We start from the raw sequence: 14830 nt of genomic DNA on the forward strand, positions 1-14830 counted from the left end.
TCAGATTGGAATGTATAGAGCAGAGACAGGCTGGACAGTGAAGAGGGAGGTGTGTTTATAGTGATAAGAAGTGCAATACTATTGAAGGAAATTGACAGAGTTCCGAAATGTGAAATAATTTGGGTGAAGGTCACGGTTAAAGCAGGCTCAGACATGGTAATTGGATGTCTCTATAGGCCCCCCCGGTTCAGCAGCTGCAGTGGTTGAGCACCTGAAGGATAATTTTGAAAATATTTCGAGTAGATTTCCCCACCATGTTATAGTTCTGGGAGGAGATTTTAATTTGCCAGATATAGACTGGAAGACTCAAACGTTCATAATGGGTGGCAGGGACAAAGAATCCAGTGAAATTTTTTAAAGTGCTTTATCTGAAAAATATCTTGGGCAGTTAAAAAGAGAACTGACTTGTGGCGATAACATATTAGACCTTCTGGTGACAAACAGACCCGAACTATTTGAAACAGTTAACGCAGAACAGGGAATCAGCGATCATAAAGCGGTTACTGCATCGATGATTTCAGCCATAAATAAAAATATTAAAAAAGGTAGGAAGATTTTTATGTTTAGCAAAGTGACAAAAAGCAGATTTCAGAGTACCTGATGGCTCAACACAAAAGTTTTGTCTCAAGTACAGATAGTGTTGAGGATCAGTGGACAAAGTTCAAAACCATCGTACAATATGCATTAGATGAGTATGTGCCAAGAAAGACAAAGAGATGGAAAAGAGCCACCATGGTACAACAACCGAGATAGAAAACTGCTGCGGAAGCTAAGGGAACTTCACAGCAAACATAAACATAGCCAAAGCCTTGCAGACAAACAAAAATTATGCGAAACGAAATGTAGTGTGAGGAGGGCTATGCGAGAGGCGTTCAATGAATTCGTTCCTTCTCTAGATTGTCGCACAGATGACAAAATGGTAGATATCAAAATAGATGACAGAGGGATATAGAAACAATTAAAATCGCTCAAAAGAGGAAAGGCTGCTGGACCTGATGGGATACCAGTTCGATTTTACACAGAGTACGCGAAGGAACTTGCCCCCCTTCTTTCAGCAGTGTACCGTAGGTCTCTAGAAGAGCGTAGCATTTCAAAGGATTGGAAAAGGGCACAGGTCATCCCTGTTTTCAAGAAGGGACATCGAAGAGATGTGCAGAACTATAGACCTATATCTCTAACATCGATCAGTTGTAGAATTTTGGAACACGTATTATGTTGAGTATAATGACTTTTCTGGAGACTAGAAATCTACTCTGTAGGAATCAGCATGGGTTTCGAAAAAGACGATCGTGTGAAACCCAGCTCACGCTATTTATCCACGAGACTCAGAGGGCCATAGATATGGGTTCCCAGGTAGATGCTGTGTTTCTTGACTTCTGCAAGGAGTTCGATACATTTCCCCACAGTCGTTGAATGAACAAAGTAAGAGCATATGGACTATCAGATCAATTGTGTGATTGGATTGAAGAGTTCCTAGATAACAGAACGCAGAATGTCATTCTCAATGGAGAGAAGTTTTCCGAAGTAAGAGTGATTTTAGGTGTGCCACAGGGGAGTGTCGTAAGACTGTTGCTATTCACAATATACATAAATGACCTAGTGGATGACATTGGAAGTTCACTGAGGCTTTTTGTAGATGATGCTGTGGTATATCGAGAGGTTGTAACAATGGAAAATTGTACTGAAATGCAGGAGGATCTGCAGCGAATTGACGCTTGGTGCAGGGAATGGCAATTGAATCTCAATGTAGACAAGTGTAATGTGCTGTGAATACATAGAAAGAAAGATCCCTTATCATTTAGATACAATATAGCAGGTCAGCAACTAGAAGCAGTTAATTCCATAAATTATCTGGGAGTACACATTAGGAGTGATTTAAAATGGAATGATCATATCAAGTTGATCGTCGATAAAGCAGGTGCCAGACTGAGATTCACTGGAAGAATCCTAAGGAAATGCAATCCGAAAACAAAGGAAGTAGGTTACAGTACGCTTGTTCACCCACTGCTTGAATACTGCTCAGCAGTGTGGGATCCGTACCAGATAGGGTTAAAAGAAGAGATAGAGAAGATCCAACAGAGAGCAGCGCGCTTTGTTACAGGATCATTTAGTAATCGCGAAAGCGTTTCGAAAAAGACGATCGTGTGAAACCCAGCTCACGCTATTTGTCCACGAGACTCAGAGGGCCATAGATATGGGTTCCCAGGTAGATGCTGTGTTTCTTGACTTCTGCAAGGAGTTCGATACATTTCCCCACAGTCGTTGAATGAACAAAGTAAGAGCATATGGACTATCAGATCAATTGTGTGATTGGATTGAAGAGTTCCTAGATAACAGAACGCAGAATGTCATTCTCAATGGAGAGAAGTTTTCTGAAGTAAGAGTGATTTTAGGTGTGTCACAGGGGAGTGTCGTAGGACTGTTGCTATTCACAATATACATAAATGACCTAGTGGATGACATTGGAAGTTCACTGAGGCTTTTTGTGGATGATGCTGTGGTATATCGAGAGGTTGTAACAATGGAAAATTGTACTGAAATGCAGGAGGATCTGCAGCAAATTGACGCTTGGTGCAGGGAATGGCAATTGAATCTCAATGTAGACAAGTGTAATGTGCTGTGAATACATAGAAAGAAAGATCCCTTATCATTTAGATACAATATAGCAGGTCAGCAACTGGAAGCAGTTAATTCCATAAATTATCTGGGAGTACACATTAGGAGTGATTTAAAATGGAATGATCATATCAAGTTGATCGTCGATAAAGCAGATGCCAGACTGAGATTCACTGGAAGAGTCCTAAGGAAATGCAATCCGAAAACAAAGGAAGTAGGTTACAGTACGCTTGTTCACCCACTGCTTGAATACTGCTCAGCAGTGTGGGATCCGTACCAGATAGGGTTAAAAGAAGAGATAGAGAAGATCCAACAGAGAGCAGCGCGCTTTGTTACAGGATCATTTAGTAATCGCGAAAGCGTTACGGCAATGATAGATAAACTCCAGTGAAAGACTCTGCAGGAGAGATGCTCAGTAGCTCAGTACAGGCTTTTGTTGAAGTTTCGATAACATACCTTCACCGAGGAGTCAAGCAGTACATTGCTCCCTCCTACGTATATCTTATGAAGACACCATGAGGATAAAATCAGAGAGATTAGAGCCCACACAGGGGCATACCAACAATCCTTCTTTCCACGAACAATACGAGACTGGAATGGAAGGGAGAACCGACAGAGGTACTCAAGGTACCCTCCGCCACACACTGTCAGGTGGCTTGTGGAGTATGGATGTAGATGTAGATGTAAACCTATGCTTTTAGAGGAGTTAGATACTTTCATTGGTCACGAATTTGTGCAATGAAGACTATGTGAATGGATGACTCAGGTACTCTGACTTTGTATTAAATACATGGAAGTGAGCAGGGACAGTAACGGATGTTGAGCTGCACACACATGCTTTGCAAGTTAAACACTGGGTAGATACTAACTGACAGTAATGTGACTATGCGCTTACAGTAAGCACTTTGTTATGAAGGAAAACTTATGCGTGTATGTGTTAATGGAGCTGACATGCTTATATAAATTGGTAACCATATAGGATAACTCCAATGGCTGAAAAATAAAGGCTATGCCCATATCCGTCAGGGTTATCAACCCATAAAAAGAGAAGTAAGCTCAGACACTGTGCACCTCCATATGACGTCAGTGCACAGTGGGGGGCAATTGTAATGTAACATATTATTACACATAGAAGCAAAACAGGTAGAGAGAGGTCCTTCAATTTTTTAATTTAATTTTCGATTAATCTGTCTTTCACTATAAGTGGTAGCAGATGGACGTATGATGAGTTCCGCTGAGTGAATGTTGTTAGAAAATGTGTACCATATTCCAATTGTACATTAAAAAGTCTTATAAAAAGTTATCAAGATAGCAAAGTTCAGTCATTCATTAACAATGACCATACCCGTCTGTTCATCTCTCTGTGATGTGCCAAGAATCCTGCATCAAGAGGATCGAAGCAGACAAGAATAATTTGTGTGAGCAGAAGAGGGGCGACCCGGAACCAGTAGTGTCATATCAAGCTCTATGCACAATGGTGGTAACAAGAAAAAGAAGTATGTAAATTTAAATGCTGAATAAATGTAGTGAATATTGAAGGTCTGTTTATATTAGTGCCCATTAAAGTTCACTCAGGATATGTGTACTTTCCATTTTTTTTTTTCAATTATTCTTTCAAAAATTCCTTTTTTTAATTATTTAAGCAGCAATTTTTAATCAGTTTTCAATATATATCAGATTTTATTCCCCCCACCACTATTCAATTGGCATCTGTGAGGACTTAACAGCTCTGGCATCATATACATCCTGGAGGACTTCCTCAATACCGACCAACTGGAATGAAAGTAAATCTAATCTACTCTAATCTGCCTTCCCTGTATCATCAGGTATCCCTAGCGAGAGGATCCGTGATGATCCCACCATGACATACTTTTAATGCAGTGGCTTTCAAGCACATTTTTGGGTCTAATTACTTATTGGGTGTAGCTCATCTTCTACATTGTACATAAGTTGGTAGTACCTTAAGTGTCCTTCCCAACTGGTCTTCACTACAGGAGAAATTTAAGAAAATGCAGGTCAAATGCAAAAGGGGACCAAAAATTACATCAACCAAAACGTTGGTGAAAAGTATAGGGGAAATATGTACAGAGCAAAGAACAGAGAAAGAACAACCTAGAAATAACTGGACCAATGCTGAGGATTGTCACCAAGGATTCAATAGTATGAGAAGTAAGGATGGCTGGAAATGGAAGATTGCAGCAGAAGAAAGGAAGGGAATGCTGCAATCGCTTCGGTCCCATGCTTGCCACATACACACAAATGACAGAGTCATGAGCCCCCTGAGAGATCATTGTGATTACAATTACATCCAGGATACTCTTGAGATAAAATCTGCAATCATGTGGGGTACCATATTTATGTCAGAAAGGTACATAACACATGATCCAATCCAGGAACAAATGGCTCAGCATTTAATATTTTGTCAATATGAGTTTGACTGGTTTAATTCTAGCAGTTAAATTATGTGTTGAATGTTGTAATTAGTTCTTATTTGACCCAACAGATAACGTGTCTGTCTGTTTTGTCCTTCACAATGTCCATCAAAATAAAGAAAGGAGAGTGAGGTATGTTGGAAAGAGAATGAGTTGACCAAATGACAGACATTTATTGAGAAGTCTAAATGCAGACAAGTCCAAATCCACATATCTGCAATCTAGCTCCATGTGACTTAACAGTCTCTCTTGAAAATGGATGGAATCATCTGTGGCTGTAATTTTGAGATCCTGGAATCAGTGTCTGCATACAAAGCTTTCTTGAACAACAATCCCAAGGAGTCATACTATGGAATCACTCACTAATGGTTCTAGAAGATTTTACTGGCATATACAAATTGTTTTACGACAATTTTTAGGACATACCTCAAATGCTTTAAAAAGTGAAATTTCTAAGATTTATCATCAATCATACTTAACAATCAAGTTGCAAATTAAATAATGTTACAAGGTAAACTGATGTATGGGGCATATATGTGCTAACATTAACTTTATTGTACAGAAGTTATTGATACCAAAAATACTCTCTATCTTTTAAACAGGTTAATATTATCTCAGCTGTTTAACTGAAAGAATTTCATCTGATTTTGTATATGATGTAATATATTTCAGTCTAAAATGTATGAAAAGAAATTATTTTGTTGCTTTATTACAATCAATATGTATTGACTCTGTATGTACAGTTAAAATTACTTTTCTTTTAGAAACATTTGAAGTTACAAAATACTTGGCACACTTAAAATTCATATTATTAATTGCACAATCTAATGCTAAATATTAAATTTATTTCTGGATTCATTTATAAAATAATGATATAACTTGGTGAAGATTCTTCTTTTGTCAAGAAAGTTTGTGAACTCCTTTTGTTTTGTAAACACTTTGGAATATTGTTAGTACTGCAGAATGATGGAATCAGAAATGTTTTTATGTTTGGCAATAACAAATTAATTTTTGGTTTCATGGAACTGGAAATTGTAAAGACAGTGTGATGTAGAAAAATGTGATAGAATAAAAAATAGTAGAAAAATATAAATTACGCAGCAGGCTTACTTAATAGTTACAATGTCATCTGGAGCCTACAAAGTCAAGAATTTCAGCCTCAAGAATTAACCCCTAGATGTGATGAATTGGAGCCAACTATGAGAAAATAAGATAAGTAAAAAAGTTATTTGAGCATCTTACTCCTCTCTAAGCTTATGAAACGAGTCGGTAATGAAGAGTGAAAATCAACTGGTGATATGAGGGAAGGGGAGATTACAGCATTTAACAGAACACAGCATTAACTAGCTTACCTGCCCTGGCTCTTCTACTGGCAGAAAGTACAAAAACTCACAAACACAACCACACAGATACCCAAACACACTCTATCTTGGTAACACTGATTATTAGAAAGCAGTTGCCTGGGCTATGGAAGTGGGGAGAACATAGGGAAGGATAAATGAGGAAGGAGGGGATAATAGGATAATGTGAGGTAGAACAGGGAAGATAGATGCTCAGTGGTTGCATAGCAGCACAAAAGATATTCTGAGGAGGTAGAGCACATAAGAGATATATATAGAATATATAAAGAGAGAGGGATGGAGGGAAGGATGTGAAGAGAAAGGTAGGGATGGAGAGGGAGACTGAGAGGGAAGAGAACAGGGGGGAAAGACAGAAAGGGGACTGGGAGAGGGGGAGGGGGGGGGGGGGGGGGTGCTCACATGTGGAGAGGAAGAGTGGTGGGAGAAGATAATACATGATTTGGAGGGGAAGGCTTGGTGGGGCAATGACAGAAGAAAAAAGTTAAGATGAAGCAGTCAGAAACAGGTTAGCAGAATTTAGGCCAGGGGGATTGTGAGGATGCAGGATATCTATATCTACATCTACATTTATACTCCGCAAGCCACCCAACGGTGTGTGGTGGAGGGCACTTTACGTGCCACTGTCATTACCTCCCTTTTCTGTTCCAGTAGCATATGGTTCGCGGGAAGAACAACTGCCGGAAAGCCTCCATGCACGCTCGAATCTCTCTAATTTTACATTCGTGATCTCCTCAGGAGGTATAAGTAGGAGGAAGCAATATATTCGATACCTCATCCAGAAACGCACCCTCTCGAAACCTGGTGAGCAAGCTACACCGTGATGCAGAGTGCCTCTCTTGCAGAGTCTGCCACTTGAGTTTGCTAAACATCTCCGTAACGCTATCACAGTTACCAAATAACCCTGTGATGAAACGCGCCGCTCTTCTTTGGATCTTCTCTATCTCCTCCGTCAACCCGATCTGTTACTGATCCCACACTGATGAGCAATACTCAAGTATAGGTCGAATGAGTGTTTTGTAAGCCACCTCCTTCGTTGATGGACTACATTTTCTAAGGACTCTCCCAATGAATCTCAACCTGGTAGCCGCCTTACCAACAATTAATTTTATATGATCATTCCACTTCAAATCGTTCCACACACCTACTCCCAGATATTTTACAGAAGTAACTGCTATCAGTGTTTGTTCCGCTATCATATAATCATACAACAAATGATCCTTCTTTCTATGTATTCGCAATACATAGAGATACAATTCCCACCAGCATATTTCCGAGAAACTTGTTCTGGAAGTGAGTACACAAATGGTACACGCAGTGAAGCAGCTGTTAAAGTCATTTATGTTGTGGTGCACAGCATGTTCAGCAACTTTTTGGTCAAGTTTGTGGTTTGCCACAGTTTGGTGATGGTCATTCATGTGGGTAAACGATTGATTATCTGTCATGTGCATACAGAATGCAGCACAGTAACTGCAGCACAGCTGATATGTAACATGGCTGCTTTCACATGTGGCCCTGCCTTTTACTGGTAGGAAAAATTCTGTGACTGGGCTGCAGTAGTGAGTGGGTGTATGGGACAGGTCTTGCACCTGGGTCATCCATAATGGAATGACCTGTTGAGTGCGGGACTGAGAGCAAAGTTGGAGTGGGTTTGACAAGGATATTCTATAGGTTGGGTGGGTAGTGGAACATTTCTTTGGGTGAAGTTGGTAGGATATTAGAGTATGACATCAGTCATCCTAGGACATGTTAAGAGGTGATCAAAGCATTGGCGAAGGATGTGGTTGAGCTTTTCAAGCCTAAGGTGATAATGAGTAATCAGAGAAGTACTGATCAGTGACTGGTTAGCATGTTCACAGCTGTTAGAGGAGATCTTTCATGTTGTTCTGAAGCTGCTAAGTCATCTGTCTTTCCCTCTCCATCCCTCACTATCCCACTACCCCCTCCCTCACTGCTTTGTACATCCTTTGCTGTCACCCCACCACATCCATCATCCCAGACAATTGCTCTGTAAAATTAGTGTGGCAACAGCCATGGTAGTGTGGATGTGCATGTTTGTGTGGTTGTGTGTGTGAATGTATGTACTTTCTGCCAGTAGAAGAATCAGAGCTTGAAATCTAGTTAATAGTGTGTTCTGCTATGAAAGTCTACATGCCACATAGCAGTCTGCTAAAGGTGAGTGGTTGCCTTTCATTTATTTTGCATATTGTTCCACCCAGAGATTTCCATTATTATTTTACCAGATATATACTTATACTAAGAGAATCTGAGATGTAATACTGTAATTACTATTAGAAAGGGAGGACAATTAGGGTTTAATGTTGCAATAATGACACAGTCATAAGAGATGGAGCACAAGCTTAGACTGGACAAGGATGGGGCCTTTTTACAGGAATCTTTATACATTCACTTTAAATGCCTAAGAAACCTTAATTCTGGATTGTTGGATAAGGATTTGAGCCTTGCTTTTCTAGAATGAGGTTTAAACGTTATTAATAGAGGCAGATATATAGGCACTCTTGATAATAAAGTTCCTCTACGTAAGTTCTTTTACTTTAGCTAATGAACTACATATTATTTTTTTAATAATTAGAAAATATAAAACTTTCTTAAAAACAAAAGCTTATTAATTCTTTAATCATGTCTCAAATTTTATTAGTGGTCTTAGAGCTCAAAATAGCAGAATAATTATTAAGTGATCTATGAATTCAAGGGGTTTTAAAGAGACAAGAACAATTTTATATTATACTCACCTTCACTTCAGTTGAAGGTACAACTATGCCAGATGATCCATATTTATTTTCTCCACTTGGTGTCATCAGTGAAGCCAGAGTTGTCTCTGTCATGCCATAGCCCTGCCTGATATTATTTATTCCAAGTCGTTTTGTCACTTGTTCCTGGATTTCTCTGCTTATAGGAGCAGCTCCACATTTTATGTCAGTCAAAGAGGACAGATCATATTGGCTAACCATTGGATGTTTAGCAAGGAACACAAGCAATGGGGGTACGAGTGTAAGTCTTGTCACCTGTGCATATGGAAAGTGTGTCATCACATATTATTACATTAATCTGTATCAAATAATTATTGTGAGTCATTACACACAGACAACATGTAAATCATGCCAAATCAAGTACTTCCAGTGTTGTTTTACTTAATAGTCCTTAAAAGTTGCCACAAATGTACTTTGTACTGTGAATACCATACATTTATATGCATAGGCACTAAATAATATGAACAACTACAAACTGTTTGGCAAATAAATAAAATGATGACAGTGGTAGTATCACAAATTTCTGCACGATTGATCCTGGAATGGGAAAACTGAATATCCATCTTTATGGGCATATCATTTCTTCTTCTTCATTAATAAACTCTCTTGTTTGGAAAACATGTCAGCCCCGCATTTTAGTTTACTCAGCATGACATTGCAATACAGTGATTAAGGACATTTTAACACATGCTGGTAGTCAGGCACTGTAGTTTAAGTTAAACACAGTGTTTCCACACATCATCCCTCAAATAAGTGTGTTAAATACACATTCTGCATCTGCGTTACTATATTGCAACTTGTTTAGAGCAGAATAGAGTCTGAAGAGCATGCAAGCAAGATAATAAATATGCAACCAGTCTATCTGCTTTGGTGGCATTAGTCATCAGAAATGGTGGGAGGTACTTATAGTCCCCAAATTATAGGTAGTGTTACACATAGAACAGAAAGTGTTATCCACTCATTAGAAAGTAAGTAGTAATAAAAAGCATCTAAAAAGTTCTACTATGACAGTCTCAAATTTTTTGATAGCAGCTACCTATAAGAAAACTTTTAATGAGGCTACTAGCCTCCAGCCAGAGTTTTACTGAAAACCCAATGAAGCCCAGAGAGCATTATATAAGATACCTATTTCTCCTAATGAAAGGGTTAAACACTGCTCTTATAGAATTAAAGTATGTGTTATGTAGCTTTCATTACTTTTTTGATGATGGGAAAGATGACTAAAATATATGGAATATTCATATCCTACCCTGATAGTGATTTTTTGAGAACCAAAGCAATTTTTTTTTCATCCTACTGATTAACATGGTCTTTCAGAAATATTATTCAGATGAGAGTTCCCACTATTCTCGTATGAATGTGGACAAGGACAAAGCCAAAAAGGGGGAGGGTGGGGGCAGGGAGTCTGGACCCTCCATATCACCTAAATGAAATTACACATGACCCAGGTGCATGCAGTGAAATTGGCAGATATTATGATTTTCAATCATATGAGAATGGAATATACACTATCAATAGTAAATAAGACTATCTCTTTAGATTTAAACTCACTGCCCACCCCTACTTTAGTCAATACAAACTACTGTACATTATTAGCCTTGCTTGAGCTCAGTTCTTGTTTAGTTAATCAATCCAATTCTTACTAGCAATTAAATTTAATGTAAGTGCTGCCATTTATTGTTTACATGCTGTGTGCTGCTGCGACAGTTTCTAATCATGGATAAGTTTGTGAAAAGAATGATGAGGAAAGCTGATTTTGATTTGTCCACTACTGATATAGGAAGTTAAAAATATGCATGCACTACCACAATAGACTAATTAACAATCTATAGCAGTTAAATTTTAGAACTGGAGTTGTTATTTGGAGACTGGCAGGAAACTGGGGTCGCAATATTTCATTATTTCAAAAGGCAGTGGAGCAGTAAACTAAATAAAAATAACACTAAATTGAAGTCAGTGCATAAAAATATAATATTCTTGGATCTGCACATCACCTGTAGATCATACTGATCAACAAAAATATCACCTGAACACTGATGGTTGCATTTCTTCAAAAAAATTGCTCAAAATTCTATTATCAGTAGTGCAAATGGCAAAATCATATGGCCAAATAAAGCAATATTTAATTGTGCATTTGGACATATACAAGCTCTGAGAAATTGAGAAATACTGTGGAGAATACATGTTATCATTTTTCAACAAAAGATTTTCTTGCTTAATTTTATAGACCAAATCCTACTTGTATGACGGCCTCTCAGATGCAAATTTTGTACAAATCAGACCACCCCCCCCTCCCCTCTTTTGACAAAATCCTGGCTACATCCTTGGTGTGGAAGTATGCTTCCAAGCTATATGTATGATACTGATTTAGGAAATAGTATAATAGTCTGTGTACAACATGGTTGACAATAGACCTTTGATCTAGAGCCAATTTGTGGTATGACTTTGGCCAGACAGGATGCTTAGTGCTGCAGTGGATTGTTGATTCATGTATTTAGAGACTGATACAAAATGTATAAGGTAATAGACACATATATCGACCAGATGCTGCAACTAGAAGAAATTAAATATTTGAGGCCAAGAAACTTCTCTTAAACTTATTATTGTGTTAATCTGTAACTTGATGATGGTTGCTTTCCTGAAATTAGTTGTCTGAGAATGAATAAACATTACTAGAGTTTTCAGTGGTTCATGATGCTATTCTTTAATATTGTTAAGTCATTATCAAACAGGGTTATTATTAAACAGAGCCATTATTTTGAGTGAATCAGCATCAAAGTTCAGATCACTGATATAAATAAGAAAAACAATGGGTCCTAGTACTGACCCATTGGAGACACTATAGGTGACTGAGCCTTTTCTTGATAAATATTCAGAAGGTACTTGTAATTTTATCTCCAAGTGTCTCGTGTTTATTTTTTGCCTATGATGTTTGAAATGAATGTATCCATTTATCTGGCAGGTACCTAATACTGTACATACAAACTTGTTTAGGAGAATATAACTGTTGGAAACATAGTAAAGAATTTTTTTGGAAAGCACAGTTTTCTGTCCTGAATGACAGAGCATTCTCCAAAGATTGCATGATAAATACTCATATCTGGTACTGCAGTTGTCATTCTGAACCTGATATTTATTAATGTCATTAAAGAATAAGTAAACTGTTGTGTGAGTGTAGGAACTAAGGGATCATTGAAGCTTCCTCAGCAATATTTACTGTTATGAATTTAAGACAGAACTACCTTATAATAATCACAAATTTACCTTGTGGTCCTGTATCGCCTTCAGAAAAAGTACCTCATCAAATTTTGGCATCACTACACATTTTGAACCAGCACAAAAATTTCCTATCTGATAGATGAAGGCATATGCATGGAAAAATGGCAACAATCCAAGGTGTGTAATTTCTGACGTCAAATTACCATATGTTGGATCTCTGAAAAATGGTTTTCATATTAAGAAAATAAAAATATGTTAATATTAAAAACTCAAGTTCTCTACTTTTTAGCCAAATGTGTGTCATTCATGTAATGTATATTCACCTTAAATGATTGACTGAATGCAAGATGTTGGAATGAGTAAGCATAACTCCCTTAGGTAGTCCAGTGGTTCCACTTGAGCAAAGTATACAAGCCACTTGTTCTCTCGGATTTACCTTAACAGGCTTAAAACACAGAGATGTGTCTCTGACAAGAGTGGAGAATGGAATGTATCTGTGACAGACAATATTTCCAAAAACTACTATGTGCTTTATAAAACTTAGTTCTTTTGCAACATTTTCCAGTGCCTGAACTGTTGCTTCTGAGCAAAATACAACTTTTGGTTTTGATATATTCAGTGCATGCATCATTTCTCCTGAAAAAAAAAAAAAAAAAAAAAAAAAAAAACATGATATTATTAATAAGAGCAGAACTATGTACTTAATTGGCCATTAATGAAAGGCAAGGGAAAGTCTTGATGGAATGTAAATAATTTAAGGAATAAAGGTAAAAACTAGCAACATAGTAGAGATATTGAGTAATCATGGCTAAACTTTGCCAAGTGAATACAGTGTGCCTGAAGAGCAGTTCTGCAGCTCGACCAGTGTGAGGAGGGATCGTGTCCGATGGAATGGGCAAGAGGATAAAGGAGATAGGGAGCAAGAGAGAGGACTGTGGAAGGGTGTGAGTGAGAGGCAAATGATGCCAGGAGAGGATAGCAACACAGGTAAAGGCACCAATCAGTTTGTGCAGCACACACTGACGATGTTCCTCATTCCTGGGCACAATGATAAATAGCTGAAACCTGGCAAAGGACACAGTTCAGTTGTTCCAATCTGTGATGATTAATGGGTGACAAAAGTGTTGTTTCTTTGTAGTTAATTCATGGGGATAGTTGGAGGTTTAGAGGTGTGTGAGGATATGATGCAGGAAATCTGTCCATAGAGTAGATTTGAGGGATAGTTCCTGTTTGTGAACACCCTGGTAATACCTTCAGGCTGAGGAGCACCAGTTGAAGCAGTGGAGGGAAGGTGCTGAGGCTGTGGAGGAATGAGGAGAGGGTTTCTTGGTTCTGATTCCAGATCATGAAGACATCATCAGTGAACCTGAACCAGACAATGGGTTTCGGATTTTGGGTAGCTAGAAAGTTAACGTCTAGATTTACATTTACCATACCGTATCATCATATCCCTAATTCTCCAACTAACCACAAAAATTAACTGCAAAGGAGCTCCCTCCTCATCACCCAATAACACCCCAGACTGGAACAACTGAACCTTATCCAATATAATGCAAAAACAGCTGGCATTGTAAATTTCACTTTTATTTACTTCATGACTAGTTTTGAGTCATGACCCATTCACCAATCATCCAGATACTCAAAATGGTATTTCCCGAAATATAAAAACCATATCAAGATAACAAATACATGCTAATCACAAAGTGCAAAGTGACAGTTACAGAGCATACAGATATCTGTAAGACCCAAAACTAATCATCAAGTAAATAAAAGAGAAATTTGCAACTTTGGCTGGTTTTCTGCTGTATTAATTAACACATCTTGCTGCCCTGCAATTACTCCAGCATGCTGGAAGTCTGTGAATCTTATCAAGGCCTGACTATTACACCCAACTAGCACCTCCATTTAAAGTTCCATCACAAGTTTATCCTATTCTACCAGAGGCAGGGCCACCTGTGAAAGCAGGCATGTCATACACCAGATTTACTGCAATTCCTGCACAGCATTTAGTGTGGGCATGATCTTCATCTGGCTGTCCGTCCAAATGAATGGCCACCTCTAAACTGTAACCAAGAGCAGAGCTGACCAACCAGTTGCAGAACATGCTACTGAGCACATGTTCAGCTTCAGTGGCTGCTCCCAACATGTCCCACTTGGATCCTACCCCTCAATACCAGCTTCTCATAATTACATAGATATGTGTTTTCTTTGCAATACATCCTTCGATCCTGTATCCTCCTAGCCTCAATCTCTGTTAGTCTCCTGTCCCCAACCCACCTCTACCTCTGCTTCGGAACCTAAACTTCACTCATCTTGCAAACTCCCCCCTCCCCTCCACTCCCCTCCCTCGCCCCACAGGCACCCCTTTCCTCTGCTCTGTCTCTCCCTCCCAATGCGCTCATCAACGTCATTCTCACCATATTCTGCATGGACA

General features: G+C 38.6%; 1 protein-coding gene across 4 annotated transcripts in view; it reads right to left on the minus strand.

Annotated features, from left to right (window-relative positions):
- Positions 1–14830, minus strand: part of LOC126471284 (luciferin 4-monooxygenase) — a 256816-nt gene that overhangs the window by 51501 nt on the left and 190485 nt on the right. For all 4 annotated transcript variants that reach the window (XM_050099406.1, XM_050099414.1, XM_050099422.1 and 1 more), the window contains exons 4-6: positions 12720–13032; positions 12442–12613; positions 9160–9432 (exon numbers count right to left, since the gene is read on the minus strand). In XM_050099406.1, the coding sequence (XP_049955363.1) occupies positions 9160–9432; positions 12442–12613; positions 12720–13032 (758 nt within the window). The remainder of the gene's footprint in view (positions 1–9159; positions 9433–12441; positions 12614–12719; positions 13033–14830) is intronic.

The sequence above is a fragment of the Schistocerca serialis genome, chromosome 1 (genome assembly GCF_023864345.2).
Source record: "Schistocerca serialis cubense isolate TAMUIC-IGC-003099 chromosome 1, iqSchSeri2.2, whole genome shotgun sequence".
Taxonomy (NCBI): Eukaryota; Metazoa; Arthropoda; class Insecta; order Orthoptera; family Acrididae; genus Schistocerca; species Schistocerca serialis.